General features: G+C 45.8%; 1 protein-coding gene across 10 annotated transcripts in view; it reads left to right on the forward strand.

The window, feature by feature from the left end:
• The first annotated feature begins 10960 nt into the window (after positions 1-10960).
• The window catches only part of CUX1 (cut like homeobox 1), a 349741-nt gene continuing 333016 nt past the window's right edge, over positions 10961-27685 (forward strand). For 3 of the 10 annotated variants that reach the window (XM_063091580.1, XM_063091581.1, XM_063091584.1), the window contains exon 1: positions 11964-12749. In XM_063091580.1, coding sequence (XP_062947650.1) covers positions 12420-12749 — 330 coding nt within the window. In that variant the 5' untranslated portion in view covers positions 11964-12419. Of the gene's footprint in view, positions 11195-11963; positions 12750-27685 lie in introns of those variants that run through there. The other 7 variants (XM_063091582.1, XM_063091583.1, XM_063091585.1 and 4 more) reach the window with 4 other exon arrangements.

Genomic DNA, 27685 nt, shown 5'->3' on the forward strand with positions numbered 1-27685 from the left:
GTAATATCATGCACAAACCATTACGATATCATACAGAACAGTTTCCCTGCCCCAAAACTGCAATGCTGTGGATCTATTCCTCAGGCATTTTCATCATCCTGAAGTTCAGCAAAGAACAATACTCCAGGAGCAAGAACAAATATTACACTCCTGATGGACTACAAACATTATAGGACATGGATCTGGGCTGGGGAACAAAATGCTGTCCTGTCTCTGGAAAGAGGCAGAAGGGTGTGAAACAGAGTTATTGAAGGAAAGTGGGGCAAAAAAATCCCTTCTGAAGTGGGGAATAAGGAAGAAGAAAAATGAAACCGTCACTGAGTGATGATCGTGCCAGGTCTAATGCTTTCTGTGTATTAACTCATTGAATCCTAACAAAGATCCTACAAGTTACGTTCCATAATTACTCTATTTTACAGATTAAGAAATGCAAGCACAGAGTTTAAACAATTTAAGCCTCAAAACATAGAGAAAGAATGTGTTGGATTTGAATCCAGACAGCCTGGTTCTGGGAACTATGCTCTTAACCCTCGTCATTTGATCTCATTTTCACCATAGCCCTATGAGATGGGTTAGTTATGGTTCTGATATTATAGATAAGGACACAGTGACTCAGAGAGGTTAGGCAACCAGCTCAAAGTTGCCCAGCTAAAAAGCTGTGTGAAGAGCCTAGGGTTTGCACATAGGTCTGTCTCATGTCCTTGACTATAACCTCCTCTGCTCCATGGCGCTCTCTCCTTTGAGATGCAGGTTGGGTGAGGATTTAGCTCTGTTCTTCATCTGTAGAGTGGCTGCTGAGATTGTTCCAAGCAGTGCGAGGGAGGCAGTTTTTAAGAGAAGCAGCGACAGGAAATTTGGCCTATTGTTTGAAACAAGAGGTGCAAACACGTCCCCGCTTTGAAGTTCTGAATAACAAATTCCGCTGGGAGTGGAAAGGCGAGAAGCTACAAGATTCTTGAGCTGGTGTCAAATGCGTGAGGCAAAGAGCAGGAGGGGAAGAGGCGGCCCTGGGAGAAACTGGGGCAGGATTTGTTTGAAGAGAATGGATCTTAAATAGATCAGGCTACAGAGGACAGCCGGGGGGGGGGGGGGGGGGGGGGGGGGGGGCAGAGGGTCATTTCTTTCTTTTTCTTTTCTTTTTTTTTTCCCCCTTAAGGGAGCCTGTTTTTGAAGGAAAACATGGCATTCAAAGGTGGGGGTGGGAAGTAACCAGCTCAACAGAAACGCGTAGACAAGTTCCAAAAGAAAACAAAACCAAACCCCACCACCTGGGCTGACTTGGTTGGTAATAAAATGCTATCGGATAAATGGGGCTTGTGTAAACGAATCTCACCTCCCACTCACAAGTCAGTATTAAATTTAGGAATGAGAGAGGCTAATAAGATACTGACTTGGAATTACTTGCAATTGTTTAACTAAACTGTGCGCCTTGGACTCTAATAGCATATCCATAACCCCACCCTCTCAGTCGTAGCTGAAGCCAGAATGGGGCTGTTAATCAGATACCTCACCGGACACTGCACTACACCAGACTCCCCTAAAGTGAAGAAGTAAGAACCCTTGGCAATTAGTAAGTAGATTCCCAATGATGACTAGCAAAACACACCCTTCTCCAGCAGCTTAGATTGCCAAGCATCCCGTCTTCCTGTACTCAAGGGGGACTTTTGACTTCCTCATTGTCTCTCACTTGCAATCGATGTCTCATTCAAGACCAAGGTCAAGTTATCAATCTTTATTATAGATGCCCTGGACCAGGGTGTCTGGAGTCTCCACTGCCACAGAGAGATGTCTGGAGACAAAATCTCCACCTGGGAGGACTGCTGGCAAACAGGCTGCTGCAAGGTAAGACGGAGAGATCCCTCCTGGGCAGGCAATACCCAGGACTTCCTGAAGGGGTGAAAGGGAGGCTCCTTTCGGACATCCCAGGTAGGTTCTGACCAGGTTGAGACTCAGGTATGAGGGAGCAGCTACATGTAGTTCTTGGATGGTACAGAATACACAGACTTTGGCTTACTAGAGAGTAATTCGCATTGGAAAAGTCCCTGGACCTCTCTGAGCCTCAGTTTTCTTATATGTAAAAGGGGGATAATGCTTCCTACCTTGCAAACTTGCTTTGAGGATTAGAGATAAGCTCTTGTAAAGCTCAAAGGATAATAATTGTTGTTACTAGGTAGTTTTACAGGCTAAGATGACTCTTCCAGACTTGTGACTTCCAATCTGGCCTCCTTTCCAATCTCAGGAGGTCGGTAGGTAATAGTGATGTCCTGCATGGTTCTATTTCCAGTCCCCTGACAAGAGTTCCCATAACATTTTATTTGGGGGAGGCCTGACCTCAGAAGTTCCCTAAAAGAGAAGGAAGTCTGAGGGAGGTGCACGGCTGAGTGGGAATCGGGCTGGGTGCCTTGGCTCCTGAAGTCTATAGAGCAGTATCTGCCATCTACAGCAACCGACCTGCATGGGACTGGGCTTTGTGGAGTCTTCTTGTGCACATCAAACAACCTATAGGATTACAATTACACGTTTTCGAGGTCTTCCCAGCTAGACTTTAAGCTTTTTCTAGTGCAGGAGCTAGTGCATTTTACATGCTTCCTGTATACCCCTGCCACCCTGCATTCCCAGCTGCCTCAGCACACACGCGCACACACTGCCATCGCACCACCACCGTCATCACCCAGCAGCCTGATACAGGCCTCGGGAGCAGTTGTAGATTTGAGGTGACTTTATTTCACATCACATTTGAGAAAGCAGGAAACTTTGCTTCTCTGTATGTGGTTGTGATCTCAAGCCCTGCTTTCTTGAATAAAAGGTCCCAGGTAAATCGGCCTTGAAGCAGAATATTAGAATAGCCCTTGCCAAGGTCAGACCTACTAAAGACACATTTCATTCTGGTAATAAGTGGTTACGTTGCCAAAACAAAAGAGGCAGAAGGATTACAACTCTCTGTTGCATGAAGAATGCATATAAGGGAAGTAAAGTCGTTTAATAACCAGTAATGACGTGCTGCAGGGGCAGGGGGTCTTCTCTAATCCTGGGGTTTCTTCCCCCAGTGTTTAGCCCTCCGATGGAGAAGAAACAGAGAACTGGCAATCATTAACCTAACTCAGGCTCCAGACCTGGCATGCGCGAGGCCTTCGATAAATATTGGTCGGAGGAATAAATAAATAAATGCATCGGTTGCTTCAGAAAGACATTGGGAGGAGACAGTTGAGATCACATCATTCAAAGGTGGCCAGAAAACTGAGCAGGTCCCTACCTGAGAAATCCAATCTCTCTGTCAAAGGCAGCTTTTTGGTGCTCTGGGTCTTAGTCTGCTTATCTATAAAATGGTGCTAAAATACCAGCAGGGGTGCAGAAAAGAAAAGTTAGGGTGTATGGTTATAATGCAGTCAAATGAGATCGAATAGTAACAGTTGACTTTTATTAGGCACTTACTGTATACAGATAGAGCTCTAACCATTTTATGTGGATTTTCTCATTTAATCCTCTCTGCACGTGATGTGAGGTGTGCCTTTCTGTTGTGGAAACTTACAGTCAGGCAGATGAGAAAACATGCTTAAGGTGGAATAGTTCTCCACCAGAATTTGACTCGATGGTCATGTGTTTTAACAACAAACTGCCTCTCCTTAGACCTGCTGTTTAAATACTGGCTGGACTGGGAAGTTGACAAAGGGAGTTGGAAATGGGCTCTTGTGTAGGAATGGGTCATTTGCAGGAACTGCACATTGCTTGCAGTATGATGGCACATCATCCAAAATGACAGCCTCTCCATTTGCCCCTTCAGAGATGCCACCTGCATCTTCCCATCTAGCAGGTCTTTAAGATGCCAGCCTGGGCCCCACCTCCTGGGCTCCCAGTTTATCAGCCTGCTCGGTCCCACCCCCCCACCCAGCCCCCAGCCCCCAGCTTCAGCCTGTGCTGCGTTGTACCTGCTTTTTCCAGTCCTAAATATCCTCTGTCTTTCTCTCCACTCCTTAAATCCTGCCCTATCCAACAGCCCTTATCTCTGAAATCTTTTGTTCATCTAAACTGAGAATGAATCTCAGTTTTCTGCTCAGATCAATGCTAATACTAGGGCACACATTAGCATATGATCAGTTCCTTTTCTGGATATTGTCAGTCTTGTGCTTAAGGTGAAATCTTTTTTTCCCCCCACATGTTATTGTCCTATTCCCACTCCCAGCTAAATTGTAAGCTTCTAAGGGCAGGGACCTTGTCTGCTGCTCCTGCGTTTCTTTATCGTGTCTGACACAGTGCTTTGCTCAGCACATAGCATTTGGTGATTGGACAATGGACTTTCCAGCATTATTGATGATATTCTCGCCTGTCTCAAAAAAGCCTTCTTATTTTTTTATTTTTTATTTTTTTTGGTGACCGGCACTCAGCCAGTGAGTGCACCGGCCATTCCTATATAGGATCCGAACCCGCGGCGGGAGCGTCGCCACGCACCCAGCGCCGCACCCTACCGAGTGCGCCACGGGCTGGGCCCAAAAAAACCTTTTTAAAGAACACAACGATCCTCCACAGTTTGGCATTTGGCATTGTACATGCTGAGCCTTCCTCCACTGGACCATAATGACTTCAATTTCTCTCAAATGCCTTTGTATTTTATATTCATGTCAATTAGCACTATTAATAGAACAACACTTTGCACCTTTACAGCATCTTTCCTTGGAGAGCTCAAAAGCATTTTACAAGAAAGTATTAATTATTCCCATTTTACAGGCAGGAAACCTGAGGCAAAGTCAAACAATGACTCAGTGGCAAAATTAGGACAACGATTTTCCCTCTCTGTTTTCAATTGTCTACTGTAATCACTAGATCACACATCCCCTTCTAGGTTAGAGTTAAAATTATCATTTAAAGAAATGACACAGAGTCTATCATATCCTTATTTTAAATAATATTTGCTATCCTGCATTATAAAGATAGTATATGCTCATGTAGAAAATACATAAAATACAGAAATGTTAGAGAAGATAAAAGTCACCCCAAAATTCATCATCCAGAGACACCCACTGTTAGCATCTCAGATAGTTTTCTTTCGGAATTCTGTGTGGATGCAGAATATGCTCTTCTTTGTGGCTGATCTCTTACTGTATCCTACTCTCTTTTTATCATATAAAAACAGTTTTCCACGTCACTACATATTTTACTACACATAATGTTTAGTGGCTACATAATATTTCACCACTTATTTAATAATTCCCATATTGTTGCACATTTAGGTCATTCTATTTGGGTGTTTTTGATTTGTTTTGTTACCAGAAATACCTCTGTGATGAAAATATTTGCATTTTATTTTTTTTCTTTAACATTTATGCTTTTCAGCTTATACAAGCGTGCGTGTATGTGTGTGAATATTTCAATGAGAAAAAATAGTTGCTAGATTAGAGGCCCACTTTTCTGGCTTCTTTCTTTGACCGCCCACCTCTCTCACAGAAAAGCAAAATTTTGACATCCTCTGAAATTCTTCCCTGGTTAAAGGTAGATCCTTAAACCTCGAAAGTTATTTATAATACAGACTCTCAAAAACTGACACTAGATCAACTATTTAATGTGAACAAAGCTCAAGGGAATGAAAAAAGTTTTCTACTCATGCCAGAAATATCAGCTTCCCTATTTTCTATTGGAACAAGCTTTCAAAATCTTACAAACCACACTTACCAAGGAAAAAAATAATATACAATCTGACAGTGCTTATGACAAAAGAAAATCTAATTACATTTCACGAAAACAAATCTTCATTCAACTCCACATGTACAAATGCAGAGATATGTCCTAAAAGAGCTTGTGGAGAAAGAAAACCATGTTTTGCTTTGTATTGTGAATACAACTAAAAAACCCAAAAGAACCCATGTATATGCCCTATAGGTCCTGGCACCAGGGACACAGTTGTACATTTAAAATATTGGATGGCCAACTGGTTTTATAAGAGCAATATTAGTAATGAGAGCTCAATATAAATAGAATGCACATGGCTCATAACTCCCAGGAGGAAAGAAAAGGAATTAATATAAGATCTTAGCAGAGAACTTGAACTTTACAATAAGGAAGATAATAATATTTATAAAGTGCTTTACATATTTCAAGCCCTTTCATGCTACTGACAATGCACACTATTAATTTCTAGTGATTCACAATGACATCAGTGAGAGTCATATAGGATGTCATTTATTTTAACAGTGTACAGGAAATATGTAATATGACATTTATGTGGGCGTCCCATGATGAGGAGGAGGTAAAAAGGGAAAAGTGAGAAGTGATATTCCAATAAACTCTATATAACAAGATTTATTTTAGCATATAAGTATGGTAGAAAGAGACTGGAGCCAGGAGTAAGTGGCTGGTGATTGGAAGTGTGTGTGGTAACGAAAGGCTCCAGGTACCCTTTTAGGAACCTGGAAGTCCTAAAGCAATGAGCAGTTCAGTCTATTAAGGGAGATGTATTTTCAAAGTGTAAGTCACCTCCATCTGAAAGACCAAGCTGCAAGCTTTCTTGTTTAAGACAAGCGAAGGAGAACAGAATGTAATCATTAGAGGTGTAGAAAGATACCTAGAGCAAGTGTCGTCAACATATGCTGTCCAGAAGTGGAAGGCAGGGTTAAACGGTAGGCCAGAAATTAAGTCTTTGAAGATTCCAAAAAGGGTATTAGAGATTGAAAATGCTGTCACCAGAGACAGGCTGAGAAGGTGGTGAACAGGAGCGTCTACTGTTTAGAAATCATTATAGTTTGTTCTTACAAGTTTGGCAGGTTCTTGGTACAATTATATAACTACACATACATTTAGCGTATAGAGGTGAATTATGTACTATACATGTAATTACATGTAGCAAAATGTGTACTTTTATTTGGTGGGTATTTACATAGTACAGTGAATAGTGTACTTAGAAATAATTAACATAAAGTATTATTTTAAAAACAAAACAATTAAAAGTAGTTTGGTTTTCTTGAGCTCAAAAAAATAAAAGAATCTGGAATCTTCTCTGTATTTATTCCAGCAGCCTATGCCAAATGGTTCTGGAAAGCAGTCCCCAAAGACGAAAGGAAAAATAATTTCCCTCTGTTATTCATAATCTTTTAGTTTAAGGAAAAAGCCTTTTAAATTCAAAGTGTCTCAAAATTTCTGTCTGGTCATAGATATTACCAAATATAAAAAATTTACAAATTCAGTCACCTTGAAGGAATACCTTGACATAATTGTGAACCTCTTTATTTGTAAAATTGAGATTCCCCATAGACTTACTAAGAGTGTGATTGGTTTTTACCACTCATCAAAATAGCTGTATCTTTATGTTTATTTGTGAATAAATTATGGCAAAAGCATTTAGAATTATGTATTTTTTCTGGATATCTAAGATATTTCTTGTTGAAAACTATTCAAAACCAGTAATTTGAATACAAAAAATATTCAGAAAGTGAATTAAGGTTTTAGAATGAATGTCTTGATTTTTTCCTTTGAAGCACATTGCATAGAATAGATTTCTGGATTTTTAAATTTTTTTATAATTTGGTAAAAACTCTAGATTACTCCCCAATTTTTCCTGGGGATAAGGTTTCTAGGTAAAACTTAATTTTATGAGTCTATAATAAATAAGATATCAGAACATAAAGACTCTTTCATGAGGGATAAAGAATATGGCCTTTTTAATAATGCCCTACAGTGTAAGACATTTTTCAATTTGGAAGAAATTCTTGATGGCAAATTCCTTCAAGGAATTATGTTAAGTATATTAGAACAATTATTAAATTTGAATCTTTAGAAAACAACACAATGCATTGGGGCTACTGAAGGAGGACCAATTTAGTAATAATCAACTCATATGGTATTTTGGAGAATTTGCCCATTTTTACCTTAATGGATTTAATAAACTATATGTAAATAACTGGGGAGAGGAGAAACCACCAGTGGTAGGATAGGGAAGAGTGAACTCCTAAAAGTGCTTTACAATTTTCTGTAAGTTACATTAACTAGTATTATCATACCCCCAATGTGGCCACTCAGTTTTTTTTAGGCAAAATAAAGTGCGTCAGAAAAGAGATGTAGAAATTCTGGGCTCATATATGAGTTGTTTAGTTGCCTTATTTGGTACTAAGCTGTATTTCATTTAAAGGTGTCAGGAACGAACATTTGGTAAGTCCCCCCATCTGATTACTGGGAACTTGATTTTGAAAGCTTGGGGTGGCGAGTTAGTCATGTACTTGAAAACTGTGAGCTTTCTTCCCCTAAAGGGAGAGCCTGCACATGAAAAAGTGACCAAATACCTCTGTATCATTTTTCTTGTTCTTCATTCTAAGTAATATCAATTACAAGCCAAGGTGCTTCTCTGTACTGGGTCAGTTATCTTGCTAACACACCCCTTTCTCATGCTGTGTTCTGGGAAGTCATAGTCATTATTGTAATATTTTTGTAGATACCAGTGGAAATCTAGGTCCTAAAACCTTCCCATTTTCTATATATTTTCTACAGTACACAGCTGTGTAGTACACTATATTTGGATGTCAGTGGGGGCTCCTGAGCTTTTGCAATGGTGAGGCTGAAAATCAATCTGAAAAAAGAAAGAAAATGGTCTTTGGAAATTGATATAATTTGCTATTATTCTATGTCTATACATGCTCAAGAAAAATAAAACGTACTCTTAAAAGTATTTTTTGTTGTTGTTGTTTAGATCCTTACTGATTACTTCACTTAGCTAAGACAATTTTTGGTCAGTAGTTTATCTCCAGTGATTTTTCTTTTAAAATGGTAACATTGTGCGGTGCTGGCAAAGTTATTCTAAACTTTTTCTCTCCCTCATTGGGTCATCCAATGTAGTTTTTCTCTACCAAGTCAGGTTAGCATGTAAATAATATAAATATAACCAGAAATGTAACAAGGGTATTTAATACTCATCAAATTTATTTCTAAAATATTGCCGTGGCTTCAGAACCTTGAATTCCAACCAGATGTACTTCTGGAGTATTACACAGGTCATATATATTTCACTTTTTTGGTTCAAACCCAGGGGATCGACACGATAATTAGATTGAGAACATCTGCACCAAATCCAAACCATTTCCCTGATCCTTCCTTGAGCCTTCCCACGGGAGGATTTTTTTTTTTTTTAAAGCCCATGCACATTTTATATGTCTAGCCACCTTTAAGGCAATTCTCAGGTCTCGCCTGCCTGCCACCGCACAAATACGAAGGGAGGGCAGGCTACTCCCAAGTGTGGGATGGGGGAAGAATCGTTAGAAGTGACATTTCATCGGGTCAGGAATGGCTTGAGATGGCCATGCGGCTTCCCACCAGGAGCCTGGCTCTGGGACAGGGAGTGGCCAGGCGCAGGGGCCGGGGCGCGCTGGTGGGCACGTGCACTGGGACCCGAGAACCCGAGTGTCTGGGCGCCGCTGCCCTCTACTGGGCGGTGCGGTCGGAGCTGCAGCGCGGCCGCGGGCTGGCTGCTCGCGCGGGCTCCGGCGCCCCACCCCAGGCAGCCCTTGGCCACCCGAGCTCTGCAGTGCCCTGCCCGGCGCGGCGTCACAGCATCTGGGGCCGAGGCTCGCGACGCGCCCCCAACACCCGCGCGCTCCCAACCCACCTGCTTCTTGCCCCTCCCGCGAGTCAAGGCTGCCATGAGAACGCAAAGTGAACCCCTCCCGGCCTCAGAAGCTTCCCCTTGATGAAACAGGCCGCTGGCCAGCGGGCCGAGACCTGAGATTCTCTAAATCTCGGGGACTTTCATTTCCAGTCCCTTCCTTCAAAAATGCCGAATTCACTCCACTAATCAGCGCTAAACACCTCGAACTCGGTTGAAAAACAATTATTTTCCGTTTACATGTTTTATTTTGTATTTCATAAATATTTTATTTACATATAATTTTGAAGATTAAGGAATTTGGGGATTTGTTTAACTAATTACACATTAAATGAAGTGCGGGAGAGTAAAAGTACAATATTCCTACTGGAAACTCAAACTCACACGTGTGTGTATAATCAATTAAAGATGACGATCATAAAACGTGTGCTTTTGCCAGGTTTCTGCTAAGAAATCAAAAGAGAACTTATCTTTTAGTTAAAAATTTAGCATTTCTGTAAACATGGGACCATGCTTTCTGTTTTAAGTAAGCGCACCCACACTCTCCAAGTTTCTGCACCCAAAGGAGTAAAAACCGCGGTGTCTGAACCGCAGGAAGTTTCTTGGGCTGTTCCGCTGAAGCGGTGCGGGGGGACACAGAACTGTGCTCCAAGACTTTTCCTGTCGTGGCCTAAGCTGGAGCAGTTTGGGCGGGTGGGGGCTGCCGGGACCCCTGCGCCACCGCCGTTCCGCTGCGCCTTCGTGCTTCGCAGGGACTGCGCGGCCCGAGTGTGGAACATTAACGTGCTCAGCGACATTAGGGTCAGAGCTGGTTTCCCCCCCAACCCCACTCTCCCCAATATGAAACGCTGTTCCCGGACGCCTCGGTCTCCGAGTGCCGGCTGGGCGCAGAGGGGTCACTGTGCCTCTGCCCGCGGCCAGCGCGCCTCGCCCCCGCACGCTGCCGTGGGCCTGGGTCGAGCGGAATCCGGGCTCGGGCAGGTGGTCGCGGCGGCTCCGCGCGCTTGGCGCCCTGCACGAAGGCGAGCGAAAGGGGCGCCGCGAGGGCGCCCGCCCCAACATGGTCGACCACCCCAAACAAGGACCCCGCAGGGGGTACGCTCAGATACCGCCGGCGACCGCGACCCCCGGGGTCCCGAAGCGCGTCCCAGGTGAGCCGGGGTCCGGGGCCTCCCACCGGGGCCCAGCGCCCCTCCTGCTGCCCTCCAGCGCCCCCTCGGGGCCGGGCCGGCGGCCGCAGCTGGGGCTGGGGGCCCGGCCGGGGCGGGGGTCGCGGGACGGGCGCCCACCAGCCCGCCCGCCGGGGGGAGGGGGCAGGGGCAGCGCGCGCGGGGCCGGCCGGCGGCCGCCGCACCCTCGGGCTCCGACTCCGGCTCCGGCTCGGGCTCGCCATGGCTGCGGCGGCGCCGTGAGGAGGAGTCCGCGTCCTCCGTGGCGGCGGCGGCGGCCGGCTCCAGGCCGGGTTTTGGCGCCGCCCGCCTGCTGCCTCCTGGCGGCTCCTGAACTCCAGCCCCCTCTCTATCAGCCTCTCACTCCGTCTCAATATGTCTCAAGATGGCGGCCAATGTGGGATCGATGTTTCAATATTGGAAGCGCTTTGATTTACAGCAGCTGCAGGTCAGGCTTCTCCTCGCTCGGCCGCTCGCCCGGGGGTGGGGGCTGCGGGCGGTCGCGGCCTCCCCCGGGGCCCCGGGCTGCCCGGCCGCCGGGGGGCCGCGGCGGCGGGGAGGAGGGGGGTGCCGGGGACAGCGGGGCCGAGTCGGGGACAAGTCCCTCTCGCTCCCCGGCCCCCATTGATAACTCGCTTGATCAGAAATTGATCCTCTTTGTTCAATTCATCGATCAGCCCAAGATGGCGCCGGGAGCCGCCGCCGCCACCGCTGCCCCCGGTGTCTGCCCCCACCCCGGGCGGCCCCCCCGGCCCTGCGCCGCCGCTGCCAGCGCCGCCGCCGCCGCGGGACCGGGGAGGGGGCGGCCCCGGCGGCCCACGGGGCGCGCGCGCGAGCGGGGAGCGGGCTGCGGGCGGCGACGGCGGCGGGCGCCGGGAGGGGGCTGCGGCCCGGCGGCCGCCCGGGCGCCCCGCGCCCCCGGCCCGCGGTATTCCCGGGGAAAGTTTGTGGGGAGTTACTGTGGGGGGTGAAGCGCCTGCCTCTCCTGGAGGAACCGCCGCCGCTGCCGCCGGCGCGGCGGAGCTGGGGCTGGTGGCGCTGTGGTGCCGCCGGCTCGGGGGAGGGTCAGAGCGGCCACCGGCGCGGCCCGGCTCCGGCCAGGCGGGCTGGTGGCCGGGCGGGCGCCCGCGCTCCCTGCCCCGGCCGGCCGGGGCCTCGGCTGCCGCCCCTGGCTGTCAGCGGGCCCAGGCGCGCCGCGCCGCCGCTCCCGCACCCGGCGCGGCTCCCGGCACGGACCCCTGCGTTTGTTTACGTCTAGGGGAGCGCCCCGGTGCTACCCGCAAACCCCGTAACTGCCCCGCTCTTTTGTGTGCCTGCGCGAGTGGCGCGGACCTGCCCCTCCGCGGCTGGGGAACCCCGCGGGGGTGCTTTGGGGAAACTTGGCTGGGGTGGGCGCCCCGGACGCAGTGCCGGTGGGTCGCGGATCCTGGGACCGCCTGGCGGGCGTGGGTGCAGGAGTAGCGGGAGGAGGGCTGGAACTTTCCCCGAGTTCAGGCCCCGCGCTGCGCTCGGGCGCGCCGGCTGCCCTGGTGGGGGGCGCTTTCTCCCCGCCGCGGGTCCGGTAGGCCCTCGCCGTGGGCCCGGGAGCTCGGGCGGTCCCCAGTGACCTGTCGCCCGCTCCCCTCCGGCCTCTCCTCTGAGGTCCTGCCCGCTCTGCTGGGTCTGTGGGTGCAATGGAGCGCGCGGCGGGACCGCTCCGAGATGCTTTCCCGGGTCGGGTTCTCGAAAGCAAAGCCCGTGGGGCCCCTGTGGTCTGTGGCGTGCCAGGCGGTGGTTCGCGCGCCGAGCCCCGGTCGCCGTGCGGGGATCGTGTCGGGGCTCCCCATCCCGTGCCTAAGCTGCCGCCGTGTCCAGGGGGCGCGTTCCTGCCTGCCACCCCTCACCCAGAGGAGCGACGCGCCCTCGGGGTCCGTCCCGCACGTGCCAGCCTCGCGCTCGCTGCTTCTGGACAGCCCCGGGACTCTGCCAGGTGGATGTTGTGCGTAGCCGGAGCCAAGTTGAAGGTGAGCGGCGTGTGGGCCAAAAGCTCCGTGAGCGCTGGAGTGCGCGCGTGGGGTGGGGTGGGGGTATCCTGCAGTTTAGGAGGGCCCAGGGCGGCCTGGCGTTCCGGGGGTCTCGCAGCTTACTAGGGGAACAGCTACTGCTCCCAACTCTTAAGGTGTGCCTAAAGGTAAACTTGGCTGAACTTTCCTAACCCGGAGGACTGCTGACAGTGACCTAAGGTACCTTTAGGAGTAAAACAGATGAACTCCAGATGCAGACTTGTATGGAATGAAGCGGATGAGATTAAAACATACATAAATGAAGTCTGACAACTTTAATTGTATATGCTTGTTTTCTGCCCTTGCCTTCCTAAGAACGATAAAGCAGACTCATAGTTGTTATGAAATTTCCTCAAATTTCTCGATTAACTAGGAAGAAGACTATGTGAAATATGCATTTCCGATAAGATTAAAACTTAAAGGAGTTTGAGTATTTATTGACTAAAATAGATTACGCCAAAATGTCTATTGTGTAAATTAGATTCCTGAATGTAATGAACACAGCCGAATGGCATTTTTGATAAATTGGTCTACCCTGTTTTAGTAAAAATAGCTCCCTTTTACCATAATTTAATTCCTGTGCTTACTGTAAAACCCGTTGTGGAGTTTTAAGAGACAAACCTTAATTTTTTTTCTCTTGTTTTCCTAAATGTGACATCCTAGCTTAAATTTCAATGAAATTTCTTTTTTAAGCATTCTGGCAAAACTGCCTAGGAAATGGATTCGGTTTCTAGAGAGTTATTGGATTTTATGAATTCTTTGTAGCCCCCACCCCCCACCCCCTTCAGTGATAGCTACTTCTTCAGGGGATCATGGGGATGTTATTTAACTGATTTAACTGTGTGGCTTCAGGATTCAATTGAAAGTTTCCCTGTCAGTTTACTTGAATGAACTTTATGTTGATCTTGAGAAAACAAACCAAAATCCTTTATCTGAGCATCATTCTCTTTACTGAGCATGCATTGCCTGCTGGTGGTGGATAACAATTTGGCCTTAGGTGACTTCCTATGGCCGCTTCATGACATGTTTGAAAACTTCAGTTGAATATGGAATACCAGAGTTCAAGTATAAGGTCAAACTGGTTCTTTCTGTGGGCCCTGAGGAGGCCTTTTGTGTTAGTGTCTGGTTGAGTGTCTTCTATTCCCACAGACAGTGAACCAATGAGACTGTAGTTTGAGAGAGAATTCATTAGTTTCAGACTCTTCTCATCTTTCCAGACCCCCTTATGCTGAGATCGGGTTGCTGCCAGAGTCCTGTGTAGGTTGTGGCATTGCCACCTGAGGGTGAAGAGGCTGGGTCTCAGCTAGACAAATCCGGGTGAGAGACGTCAGCAGGTCCAGGTAAGATCAGGTAGATGAGGGCCTCTTCACCCACCTGGGGAACCAGGGCTACATCCTTGTCCCTCTGCTTCCTTGGTCTTGAAGCTGCTTTGGGAGGTAGAGTAAGTGCCCAGGAGGAGCATTTCTGAAGATTGTGTTCTATTTTGTTTCCTTTTTAGTCCCAAAGGCTTGTAGTATGGAAGCTTCAGTGCTTTGGCATTGCTAAGACTAGTTGGACAAGTTTTTATTCTATCCCAGACTTGTAAAAACCAGGCTTTTTTTTTTTAAATAAGAAAAACACCATTGTATAAATTTACCTTTTAAATACACTCTTGGAAAGAGGATACTTTCTAAAACAAGCTCATGTAACTCTGTATGTTAGTGGAGCTTTGAACTTTTTCGGGGATGGGGCCTGCCAGTGACCGGCTTCCCTTTGGAGCATTATTTCTGCATGGTGATCAGTGCTCCCCCTTCAAGAGCCTCTGCAAAAGTAAACTTTTAGAAAGTTATCCTCTTTTGCAAAATCAGAAAGCAATTTTAGTTTTGCTAAAAGTCCATTTTCTAGTTGCTTTGTTTTCTCCTGTTGTGGACATGTGTATGTTCCCGTTCTCCATCATAAGTATATTTTAATTAAAATATCCCATCTAGTACCCTTTATAAAATAACGAAATAACAAATTACACTGCTACTGCTCCTGTATTTGTTTTCTTGGTACTTTTAATATTGGTGTTTTTGAGATTGGGTGTGGGTAAGGGTCATTGGGAGTTGATTAAAGTTTTTTCCTGTGTGAAACTATGGTTTTGTTTTGTTTTGTTTTTGTTTTTAGGGTCTAAGTCAGTGAAGGGATAGAGTTAATGCAGCAACTCCTGATAAAGTTGGGTCCACAGAGACCCAACTCCATGTATCCTCAGTAGTTAGCTAACATACGAAAGTAGGAAAGGGAAAGGGGGCAAACAGCCCCATCCCCTGAGGAATTAATTCTCTCCTAATCTGCTGAGCTAACCTTAAAAATGTTGTCTGGCTTACCCATTGAGCCCAAGACCTTTAATGGCTGTTTAAAAAGTCCTCTCTCGTTGCTGTACAATTAAGACAAACGTACCAGGGTTTATGTGGGAGCTGTACAGAAACAATAGTTTGTACTCTGGTGCTGTCCCTTGGGGGTGCCTATAGCAGTTAACAGTCAAAACTGTTCTGAGGCTGAGCTTACGTTCTCTACCTTAGTGGAGAATTGGCTAGATGTAGAAAATCCTTGTTCATTTCGGCTCGTTGGGAAAGCACAAAGAACATTCACAGTGAAATGAAGGAAGGACAAATTTGTTAGGGGAAAACTTGTAAATTTTTTAAAAAGACAGATTCATCCTATGAAAAATCCTACAGAGCTAAGCTAAATTCCTACTTGTGCTTCCATTTTTCATAGTTCACACATTTGGCTCATGTAAATGTCACTTATTTAAAAGACAGGTGTATCTGATGGACTATATATACCACAAATGCTATGTAAAAGTTAAAATATAAAAGTTTTTCTAATATACAGGATCATAAGTTATTGTAGAAATTATTTAAAACCTATTTAAAATTGTTTAACATATAACTTTCAAAAATATAACTGCTCTCCCTATGAAAAGTCTGATTTTTATTTGTCAGACAGAAATTTGCTTGTCTAGTTCTTTTGTTTTGTCTGAAGTTCTGCATTATCACAGCAGAGAGATCATTTTAGTTTCAGCCGAAATTTCTCTGCCTCTGATTGTTTAAACCAGACCCCTAATCTTATTTTAACATATTTAAAATGTTCAAAAAACCCAGAAGAATTGTTTTCTGTAAGTAGCAACTGAATGTAGTTTAAACACTCAAGCAATTCTGGTATCTAATTGGAAACAGGTGGAATTCCTGGAATCCTGTGTTTGAGTCTTATTATAGCAAAGCACAGGGACACTTTTTACTTATGGCCATTTATTTTGTCGAAGCTATTTGAAGAGGGGCCCCATAGCCTCTCTTGTACCCCACTACTGGTTTACCTGGACGTTCCAGTCATGCTGGGAATTTTAGTAACTGGATGCCTGTGTATGCCTAGATACCGAGAGAATTGTGTGAGGATAATGGAGTGAAAAAGGAGCTGTAATGGTATAATTAGACAAGCAATTTAATACCTGTATTATCATATAACTTTTATAGCAAACAAGTTGTGACTTCATTTGTGATTTCTGATTTAGTAAACACTTATTGACCTGAGCCTTTAGGTTTGTTTTATTATACCCTGATAATGATTTAGAATTCAGAGAGAAGTTACTTTTCCTAAAAGTTCTACATTTAGAGATATAAGCTTCAATAGCAACCAAAAAAATAGTAACTTGGTTAGGGGGATATTTCAATAAAATATTAATGGTGGGGCCCTCTGAATTGTCTAAGTCATTTTTCCCATTCTAGTTTTCAAGACGTGTTCTGAAAACCAGTTGGTACAGCTTTGCTCTGTGTTTCAGAACCAAGTTTTGGTTTGTGTGTAGATATTGAATTTTATTGAAGAGGACAACTAAGATGTGTACTGAGCTGTTGGTCCTGCTGCAGTTTTGGGTTTGCTGAGCTGTGATCAGTGCCGTTCTTCTGCGTTCTGAAAACATTGGTGAAGGAGAGCCATCTTTGTGGGGAAGGAAATATCCCTTTAGGAAGTTAGCTGGGATTAAGGGGGAACCTGTACATTCGCGCCATGCCTGAAGCAGCTTCGAAGCACCTAGGCTGTGACTTAAAGATTTTTAAGAAGTGCCTGTGCTCCCTATTCACATAATATGGCATAGTTAAAAAACATAATTAGGGACGAACAACTCTTTGAAAGACATCAAATTTGCTTCAAAACCTATCAAGAACCTTTCCTTGAAACAAAACAACTCTCTAATAAAAATAATTCTAATTCTTGCTGTAACTAAATTCCCGTAGGATGATTTAATGCACAAAATAAAGGTCGTCCATTTCTTCATCTTAATCTGAAAGTTTTTGCTTACTGCAGGAGGCCCAGCACGGTTGGCAGAATTTCTGTTTATTAGAGCCCTGGGCTATGGGAAGTCCAGGAAGTTCAGTGGCCACAGGGTTGCTCGACCCCTCAAGTGGGATTGGCACCGATTCTACCCACAGGGGTCTTTCTCTACAGAGGAACACAATCAGACAGGCAACGGGAGAGGGAGTATTCCTCCCAGGGATTTACCAACACTGCAGAGCAACTGAAGAAGTAGCCAGGTAGGAGATTCACAGTAAGGGAAACTGACTAGGCTCTGCTTCCTTTCATTAAAGCATTTGTAGAAATGAGTTGGGAAGGCCAGCAAAGCAGCCCACACCTTTATAAATACAGGAGTCCACGGGAGTGGACTGGGCAGCCTGTGTGTCTCAGAGGACTGTTTCTATCAGCTGACACTTGAAATCCTGGATGCTCTTGACTGTTCTGATTTATGCAGTTAATGTAGGAGGAAATTACCAGAGCTTACTCTGAAACATCAGGGAAGTAGCTCGTTCTTTCTTAGTGTTACCTTGAGTATACCAGTGCAGTCCCCGTTTTCTGACTTGGCTGTGTTTATTCAATAAGTAAATGCAGTTAACATTTTTTAAAAAGTTATCTCTGGTTGTGAGGTGTGCCGAGTTTGGTTAAGGGAAAAACAAATTGACAAATGAGTTCTTTCTTAAGTGAATATTGCGAAATTGTGAGAAATAGAATACCATTCTTACTGTCATTAAAAATTTATTTGGGTGTTGACAGCTTTTTGCTAAATGTAAGACGTTCAGTTCTTGTCCACCTGGCATATGAAAAAAAAAAAAAACAAAAACACAAAAGCTTCTCCCATTTCCCCCCTAAAAGCAAGATAGTTTTTCTTAGATTGGGTCTTTCCCCCTCATACATTTTTACTATTTTCTTTTCTGACATAGTTTTATATATTTGAGACCAAAAAGAGTATGAACTTATTATAGGCAACTTTTAAAATGGTTGTTATTTTGCATCTTTGGTTTATTGCCACCTTCCCTCCTGTTTTTAGAGAAAAAAATATTTAGGTAAGAATAATTTGATGAAAGCTAGTAAATGATGCAAACATCAGCAGGACCTGTGGGCTGTTGGTTAAGGCTGGGCTGCTGTGCCAGCCCTGGTCCTGGCTGTCACTACTGCTTGTCACTTCTTGTCCTGCTTCTGCCCTGCCAAGCCTGTCCCCTCCTGTGTTGTGATAACTCTTTTTTTTAAAAATAAGCATTTGTGGAGCTCCATGACTTTAAGATTCTTGGAAGAAAGATACTATGTAAATGAAAATTAAAAATAAAATTCTTGCTGGAGGGAATGGTACATTTAATTTTTTTGATGAGGTTTGGAAAAGACTTTTGTTCTCCCCCTGGAAATAAGAACATTCTGTTGCTCCTATCACCATTTCTGCATCATTCCAAAAGGTGTGGCAGATAATGGTGAAACATGTTCTTTATTTTCTATTTTTCACCATGGTACTTGACCCAGAACTTGAACTCATGCAGTTTTGTGTATAGTGAATTATTTCTATTTCATATTGTTCTGCTCTGCCCTCACCAAGAGTGTAGATAGCCTTGGAACTCAAACCTTTCAACAGGAAGAGGCTTTGAGCCCTCACCTTACAGAAAATTGCAACTAAAATTTAAGTAGAATTGTAAATCAAATTATAAATCAAATTTCCTATTCCCTTCCTATTCACACAGCAGAGATGTTATAAGTTTCATACAGTTTTGAAACAGACAATTGTGAGCACAGGAGCATTCATGTAAACCAGTGCAAAACATTAATTTACTGGAATTGCTTCATTTCAGCTGTATCTCCATTCCTCGCTTATGCAATAATGTGTGCCGGCACATCATTCAGCCAAGTAGGAGACAAGTTCAAGACTGGAGTCATGTTTCTGTTCTGTGGGTATGTGCAGGATCCAGGAGCCAGGCAGGAAGCCCAGCTGCTACAAGGCGCCCATCCAGGTGACTCAGTCCACCACAGACCTTGCAGTCCCGGGTGAGCACAGAGGGACCAGCGAGGTGGCTGGGGGCCTTGGAGAGTTGTGCTAGGCAATCCTGAAGTCATCACCTGGAGCTGGCTGGCCCAGAGGGAATGCTTGGTCATCTCTCCTCTGCCCAGTCCGCAGTCCTGGTACCACAGTTTGTCAGCATTGAGGTGGGATCAGGAGAGGAGGGATGGTGCCAGTTGTGGTTGAATGTCATTGTCAGGGGAGCAAGAAGCGGTTTGTGATAGTTTTACGTAGCTCTGTGTTGGTATGTAATTATGCTGTCATCTTAAAACACGCTGATACTTTAATGAAATCTTTGTGTGTGTGTAGTTTTGGGGGCTACTTATCTACACGATGCACAAGAACTGAGTGTGTAGTCCTGTTTGAAAACTGGCCATTTGAAACAGGTCGCGATACAGTATAAATGTGGCTGCCAGATTAATGTTCCCAAACCTTGCTTTCATCATGTCATCCCTCTCCTGAAATACCCACAGTGGCTCACTTTGGCACGGAATGGAGACCAGATTCCTTAGGCTGGCAGATGGAGTTCCTGACGGTCATCTTCACTTTACCTAAACCTTTTGTCCAAGCAAGAAAGTCCCAGAATCTTGCTCCTTTTGGGGAACTCTCTCCCCTTCCCTCTGTAAAGCAGGATGTCAGGCCTAATTTCATGATTCCCTCTTCCCTTGGCCCCTGCATGCCAGGCTTTGGCAGTGGAGAGTAGGATGGTAGTGGCTTCTGCTTGGAGGAGTGGACAGGACAGCCAAGATGAGGCTGTGTTGGAGCTGTGTGCCCAAGGTTCTGGAAGGCTGCAGGAAGGGCATCGAAATCAGCTGGTATGGGGAGTGGGAAGGGAAGCCCCCTGGAGGGGAGGTAAAGCTTGGGCTGAGTTCTGTGTACTTGGGTAAGTATGGAAGAGAGGGCTTTCCAGCAGAACAGTTGTGGGGTGGCTGGGGGTCTCTGGGGTCTCCCTTTGGTCTCCGTTTCCCTCCTTAAGTGCCTCTGGCTGCCCGCTTGGCACCCATTGCAGCATCCGGCTGTCCACATTGTCCACGCCCCTGCCGTCCACCTCGCGTTACATACCTGCTGTTTCGCTCTGTCCCTGGGGGGCAGGACCCACCACAGTTTTTGGCACCTGGGTACTTGACAACTGTGGGCCTCTTTTAAGGGAGCAGATCCTGTGTGTTCTGATTTAGGACTCATTCAACTGGCTAATTGAAGAATGCAAACTTCGTTCTTTTTAAATGTTGTGAAAGACGGGGAGAGGGTATTAAAATGTCTGTGTTTTGAAAGCTACGGATAGGTGCACCGCTAGAATGTGTTTCTTTTTTATTCCCATTCTTTCTTTGCAAAATAACATACACACTGGTTAAAACATCATAATTGTACTTATAGCACATCAAACAAAAAATTCATGTTTTGAAAAATAGAACTGGGCAGAGCAATTCTTTGACAGAGATTTACTCTTTAACTCTGCGCACAGCCTGGGTGGGAGGGATCTTCCCCATGTGAATGGGGAAGCGTGGACTGTAGGTGTCAGAACCCAGCACACAGAAGAGAAAGCCAAGAGACACGAAGGTTTGGGTGTTAGCACTGGAGAATGTTTGATGTCTGCTCATCCCCCAAAGCTGTCCTGTGGGTCTGGTGTGTGTCTGGGCAAAGACATGTTCCCCCTCCGGGCCAGCCCCGTTTCACAGCAGTGGCCCTCATAGCCTGCCTGCTTTTACTGTTTCTTCATTTAGTCAGAGAAAGTACCTAGGATATTTTTGTAGGGGTGACGTCATTGTCTGGCTGCATAGGCATTTGCATTTATTTGGGGAAGTGAGGGCTGTGAGGGGAGGGGCAAGAGAGCCCAGTTGCCCTCATCCAGTGCAGGAGGCTGATGGGGGCTGGGGCCTGGTCTCTGCAGGAAGGGGCTGTAGGGAGGGGAACCACCCTGGAAGGGGAGGAAATGGGCTCCTTTCAGAATACTTGGGATTCAGGGGACTGGTGGGAAGGAGGGTTGAAGCTCAGTAGAGAGGTTGGTGCTGAAGACTGGAAGATGGGTTGAAACTTGGGATTTGAAGCCTGTGGAGGATTTGGTTGGAGTTTCAGTTGGTGCTTGAGAATTTTGCATTGTTTGAGGTGGAGTGGGGTGGAACATTAGTTTTAACTGGAGCAGCCCCCAGTCCTCTTCCCATCTTGCCTTTCCCAGTTCCGGAGTGAGGACTTCTGTGGTGTTTTGGCGCAAGGCGTGGAGAAGGAAAGCATTGCTTGTAGGATTGGATTCTGCATGTTGTAGCTGGTTTTACATTCACTGGTGACAAGACAGGAGCTTTTATTATTTTCATTTTTTTATTTTAATATTTTTGCACACTAATAGCTACCATTTCCTGGGTATTGACTGTGGGCAGGTGCTGGTTTAGGCTGTTGGTGTATTTCACGTTGTCCACGTAACAGCCTTGTGGAGGAGACACGGGCCTGCCGTGCAGGGGAGGAATCTCGGTTGGACTCTCTGAAGTGAACTGTCAGTTGAAGTAGTGGGGTCGTCATGAAGGGAGGCCTCAGAAGGGAGCTTCTGTCCAGGGTCTGCACAAAATGAGCTTGGGGTAGGTCAGGGTCACTTAGCAGTGAGCAGCTGGAGACTGACATGGACCTGGGTGGGTGGGCTGGCAGGAGAGCCTCCCCCTGGCCTGAGATTCAGACTCAGCCCTGAAGAGAAGGGTTACCAGACGGACAGAATCACTGCTGCCACATCCTGGGCTGATGAGCACTCCCATTAGGAAAGTTTATCTGAGACTAGGGTGGTGTTATGTTGTTGGGCTGAAAGGAGCCCACTTTATCATGTCACCTTCTCTCCTCGGATGCGCCATTTGTGTATAAAGCAAAGCTGTTGGGCAAATTTTGGGGAACTGTTAGGAGAGGGGCCCAATCATGGGACCTGAGGGATGTGTGGTGGAGGAGAGGCCTGCACTACTTAGTGGGCAGTTCTGTGAGTGCTGGACCAGAGAGGACAAATCTCCTAACGAGGACTTTTCTCTGGGATGCTGTCTGTTGTAGGTGCTGGGGAGCGATTTGCTCTTAGGTACTGATATTTGTATTTAACCCTGTGGTGGCCAAGCCCAAACCTCCACTCTCCAAGCCCTTAGGAATCTAGTTGATTTAGTCCTGGCAGTGCTATTGGACTCAGATCCCTGCAGAATCCCCTGACATTGTCAGGACAGCCCACAATATGCAGGGTTCTGTTCTCAGCTACATGTGAAGGTGGTGCTGGGTGTGTGTTCAGTGAATGAGTGACTATATAAGAGGTGTGCGGGTGGCCATCTGTCCTGAGAGAAGCAGCTTTGGCACAGTGACACTCTGTAGATCTTAGCTTATTTTCCTTAGGGAATTGCCATTGGAAAACAGCTTTTAGGCTACTCTGGATTCAGATTTTCTTTTTCTTTGTGCATGCCTGATTTTTTTGGTGATGATGCAGTTATGAAATTATAAACTTAAAGAGAAAATATGCAAAAATAAGGGAATATGCAAAAATTATTTACTGGTTTTGTAAATAATACAGCACATTTGAATGAAGTTGTTTGCAGTTTTGTTTGTTTTTGGAGCAGCCCATATTTTTCATGAGACCATTGGGTCCATTCATTCATTCGTTTATTGAGCATGTCTCCAGGGTGCTTGATTGCAGCACTGGATCCTGTTCAGGCCCCTGGTGTTTGGAGGGGAATAAGCCCCCCCCCCACCGTGCTGTTCAAGAGACTGTCAGAGCACACAGAGTGTCCTGAGGTGTTGGCCAGGGGTAGGATATGTCTGAAGTTTGGGCAGCACAGGGGTCTAGAAAGCTGGGCTTAGGCTGTATTGTTCCAATGACTTATTTAGTCAGTTATTCAGAATTTACTCAGTATCTCTTATGCACCAGGCAGTGTTGTAGCACAGTGATTCAATGACCAGACCAGCAGAGAATCCTTGCCTTCAAGAAGCTTACATTCTTGCAGGGGAGATAGAAAACAGACAAGGAATAAGTAAATTATATAGCCTCAATGCCCACTATGCTGAGAAACAGAGCAGGATCTGTATGCAGAGCCCCACGGAGTCATTTCTATCTTGTGAAGACCCTGAGAAGTAAGTAAGTGGCACTTCCAGAGGCAGGCCCCACAGATTTATTAAAAACAGGTGGGGTGATGGGACCCGTGCTTCTGCATTGGAGGTGACTCAGAAGTGCAGAGAGTCAGCCTGGAGTTTCTTCGTCCCTGTTTGCTTTTTGTTGGTAATCCTTTGTAATTCCCTGGTTTCATGATGTAATTTTAATGGAATTAAACTTGAACACTTCAAAATTATGTAATTGATTGCGTTAGGCTTCAATTACAATGACTAATTGTAGTGATAACCTGGTGGCAAGTCAGGTGCATACTGGTGTGTGTTTGTGCTGCTAGGGTAGGACAGTCACTTTCTGTGGGGCATTGGAGCAGTGGCACCAGTGGCAGGCTAGCTCCACGGGGTAGGCAGGGAGGGAGCGAGGAGGGTGATGGTGTGCAGAGAAGGGCTGTTTTAGGATGGGGGTCCTTGGACTTGTTTGCAGCTTGATGAGAAGGATCCTGGCTAGGAAAGTAAGTTTGGGGCAACTAGAGGAAGCTAAGGACATCTTTCTGTGGTGCTCCTATTTTTCCTGGGGCCTAGGAGGGAGGGTGCTTTTACAAGACCAGTGCTCTAACCCCTGAGCTATGGAGCCAACTGCTGGAGGGTGCTTTTAAATGAACATACAGGGTTCGAGACTTGGAGCGACAGCTTATGGAGAAGATAAAAAGATGTGAGAACCACCTTGGGGCATGTGAAAGGGAAAGATGGAAGTCAGGTTAAAAATGTTAACTGTGTGGTAGTAGTTCCAGCAGGCCAGGGTGCAGGGCTCTGGGACCTGTAACTGAGCCATCACTCCCTAAAATGAAGCTGTGTTTGCAGACTTCCCACAAAGTCTGCTTGCTTTTTGCAAGTAGTGGTGGTTTTATTTTGTGTTAGGAGGAGGGGTCTTGCTAAGAAACCGTAACCCTGATTGACTTGCCCCTTCAAGCTGGGCGCTTGGCATCTCCCTCTGAGGAGAGGCACGGAGCCCGTCCCATGGTGGGATGTGCGGTATTTGCATGAGGATCAAGTGGTTGCGACACCTGGGCCAGCCCCTCCAGTCCTGTCCTTGCTCAGCACCTGCCTTTCCTCATTCCCCAGACATAATTGCCATTAAGCTCTTCTTCTTGGGAAGAATCTCAAAATGGACTCTAAATGATGGTGCCCAGATGTGGCATTCAGAGCCCAATGTCCTATTTCTGAGAGATGCCTCTTATTTATTTGAGAGGCTTAGGGCATCTTTTCAGAAAGCTGATTCTTTAATGTCTCAAACTAGAGAGCTATTCTTAATGCCGTCTGCTGGGTTTTCTAGTGCGTTCCCTTATTTAATGTATGCAGTGTACCATGCTGGCAGAGGGGCCCCTTGTTTCAAAGTTCCAGCTGAGGCAGATATTTGGGTTAGGTCTACTAGGATGCCTAAATGTCTTATAGATTTTCTATTTTTTAAGGGAAAGTGGGACTTGAAAATGTTCAAGTGCACAACTAATTTTAAAAAGTTCTTTTTTGGGGGAGGTCCAAGGTGGTGTTGAGTACTCTTGTTGAAACGTTTTTTTCCTGTTTTGAACACGCTACCTGTCCTGGTGTAGAGTGGTTCCTTGGACACAATACTTCTGTTCTCTTACATTTTTTAAAGATAAAATTCATATATAACATGAAATTTGGCTTTTTAAAGTGTACAGTTCATTGGTTTTTAGTATATTCACAACGCTGTGCAACCATCAATCACTGCCTAGTTCCAGAATATTTCCAACGCCCCAACAAGAAGCCCCATGCCCATTAGTAGTTACTCTCCATCCCCCTTTGTTCCCTAGCTCTGTGTAGCCATTAAGTTTACTTTCTGTCTCTGTGAATTTGCCTGTTCCGGATATTTCACATAGAGATGGAATCAAATAATATGTGACCTTTCGTGTCTGGTGATTTCTTAGCATAATGTTCTAAAGGTTCATCCATGTATATCAGTCCATTCCTTTTCATGGCTGAATAATATCCCATGTTATGGACATCCCACATTTTGTTTATCCTTTTCATCAATAGATAAACATTTGGGTTATTTCCACTTTTTTGGCTATTGTGAATAAGGCTGCTATGAGCATTCATGTACAAGTTTTTGTTTGAGTTTTCAGTTTTCTTAGGTATATGCCTAGGAGTGGATTTGCTGACTCATATTTAGTAACTGTTGACCTTTTTGAATCAGTTACTTTTTGACTTCTTATGTGTAACTTTTATTTGTTCTCCAGAATGCTCATTTAAACACCCAGGCCATTATTCCATGTCTCCTTCTGTTGTGGTCTTCCTGCCGACTCCTCCTTGGATTCCTTGTGAGGTGCATTTGCTCCCCAGGGAACCGCTGCTTCGGACAAGTGGATTGTGTGGTGATGGCCATGGAGCAATTCGAGATGAGGGCAGAAACTGTTGGTTGTCCACCCTGCCCTCTCCCCTCCCTCCATCCTTGCTCATCAAGAAGGGTCCCTCCCCACTGGGGGATGAATCTTGTCTGAACTAATCCTGGACATGCCTTCCCCGGCCAGGGGCTGGTTCAGGTGTGTTGTGAGGTTCACTTTGTTTTGGCTGGAAAAACAGGGAATGTCCAGTAGGGTTGCTCTGGGAAAGTGATTCTTCTCTGATCAAAGGAAATGGGCCTAGGGCCAGCCCATGGCTCACTTGGGAGAGTGTGGTGCTGATAACAACAAGGCCATGGGTTCGGATCCCTATATAGGGATGGCTGGTTAGCTTACTTGGGAGAGCGTGGTGCTGACAACACCAAGTCAAGGGTTAAGATCCCCTTACCGTCATCTTTTTTTAAAAAAAAAAAAAAAAAAAAAAAAAAGATGGGGCCGAGCCCATGGCGCAGTCGGTAGTGCGGCGCTGGGAGCGCGGCGACGCTCCTGCCGCGGGTTCGGATCCTATATGGGAATGGCCGTTGCACTCACTGGCTGAGTGCTGGTCACGAAAAAGACCAAAAAAAATAAATAAATAAAATAAAATTTAAAAAAAAGATGGGCCAGGGGTCACTGCCCTTTTCTGCTGTGGACATGCCTGTGCTGCCCAGATCTGTCACCACCATCTCAGACCTGTATGGGGATGGAGGGGCGGGGGCCAAGACAAAAGTGAAAACACAGAGGATGCAGAGCAGGAAGAGAGAAGGAATCTGGGCCCTGGATGGCTCTTAGCTGCCGAACAAGCCAGTCCTGCAGTCACCCTGCCCCCAGCTCTCTGTGATGTGGGAAAGTAAAATATCCTCATCTTTTGTAGTTGGATCTTTGGTTACTTGCAGCTGGGAAAGCATTCTGAACAAGGCATTACAGTTAAAGTCCAGATCCCAGGAAGTCAGGCTTTGGCATGGTGTGGCTTCAGAGCATGTCTTTGAGGTGCACGGGTCCTGGGTGAAGGTGGATTTGAGTGTGAGGAGGACATGTGTGCTCTCAGCTCTCTTTTCCAACAGGAAGCAGAGTTCTATTTGCCAAGCCATATGTCCCTCACTACTTTAGATCCAGCCAATAAAACACTAAGCAATTAGAATGGTTAATATTCAGTTAAGTATAATTAGAAGCTGGTGTAAATTGTGAATGAAATTGGCAGATTCCGTAAGCTATAGCAGAATACCAGATCTTTTTTTAGTTGTGTCTGCGTATCTCTGTGGGTCTGTCAATGCAGATAGGTGTATCGTCTTTGTGGAATAGAAATGAGGGGCTGCTGTCAACTCAGTTCACTATAATTTTGAAAGTTTAAGAACATCTTGCCAGTTGTTTTATTATGTTAAAGATACTGAAACCCTTTTAAGTCAAATTGTAAGGGCTCTAACACTCCCATTTCTACACCATGGGCAAGAAAAACCAAATCCATGTTTTCTGCCTGCCTTCAGGGTGTGTGTGTGTGTGCATGCACGTGGAGGTCACCCTATGTGAATTGTGTTAATCGTGCCTCAGTTCATAGCACATCATGATTCATTTTATTCTTTTTTCTGCTTTATGCTCCATCCCCATTTCTAGTCACCCCCCCTCCGATTCTAATGTGTTTAATATGCCTTTATATGGATGTATCCTTCAGGCACATGAGTAGTTTGAATTCATAAGTATGGCGTTGTGCTATAAATATTTTTCTCCTTTTCACTTGTCACACTTTTTGAGATTTGTCCATGTTGTTTCCTTTGAATGTTATTCATTACCCATGATGTCTGTATTGGATTCCATCTTTAGAACTCACCTATGTTAGTCCATTTGGGCTGCCATAACAGAACACCGTAGACCAGGTGACGTAAACAACACACATTCATTTTTCACATTTCTGGAGGCTGGGAAGTCCATGGTCAAGGCTGATTTGGTTCCTGGTGAGGGCCCTTTTCCTGGCTTGCAGATGGCCACCTTTTGCTGTGTCCTTACTTTGCGGCGTGGGGGGTGGGGGGCGGGAGAGGAGAGTGTGAGCCAGTTCTCTGGTGTCTTTTCTTATAAGGGCACTAATCCCACCCTTATGACCTCATCTAACTCTACCTCCCAAAGACTCC

The sequence above is a fragment of the Cynocephalus volans genome, chromosome 3 (assembly GCF_027409185.1).
Source record: "Cynocephalus volans isolate mCynVol1 chromosome 3, mCynVol1.pri, whole genome shotgun sequence".
In the NCBI taxonomy this organism is placed as follows: domain Eukaryota; kingdom Metazoa; phylum Chordata; class Mammalia; order Dermoptera; family Cynocephalidae; genus Cynocephalus; species Cynocephalus volans.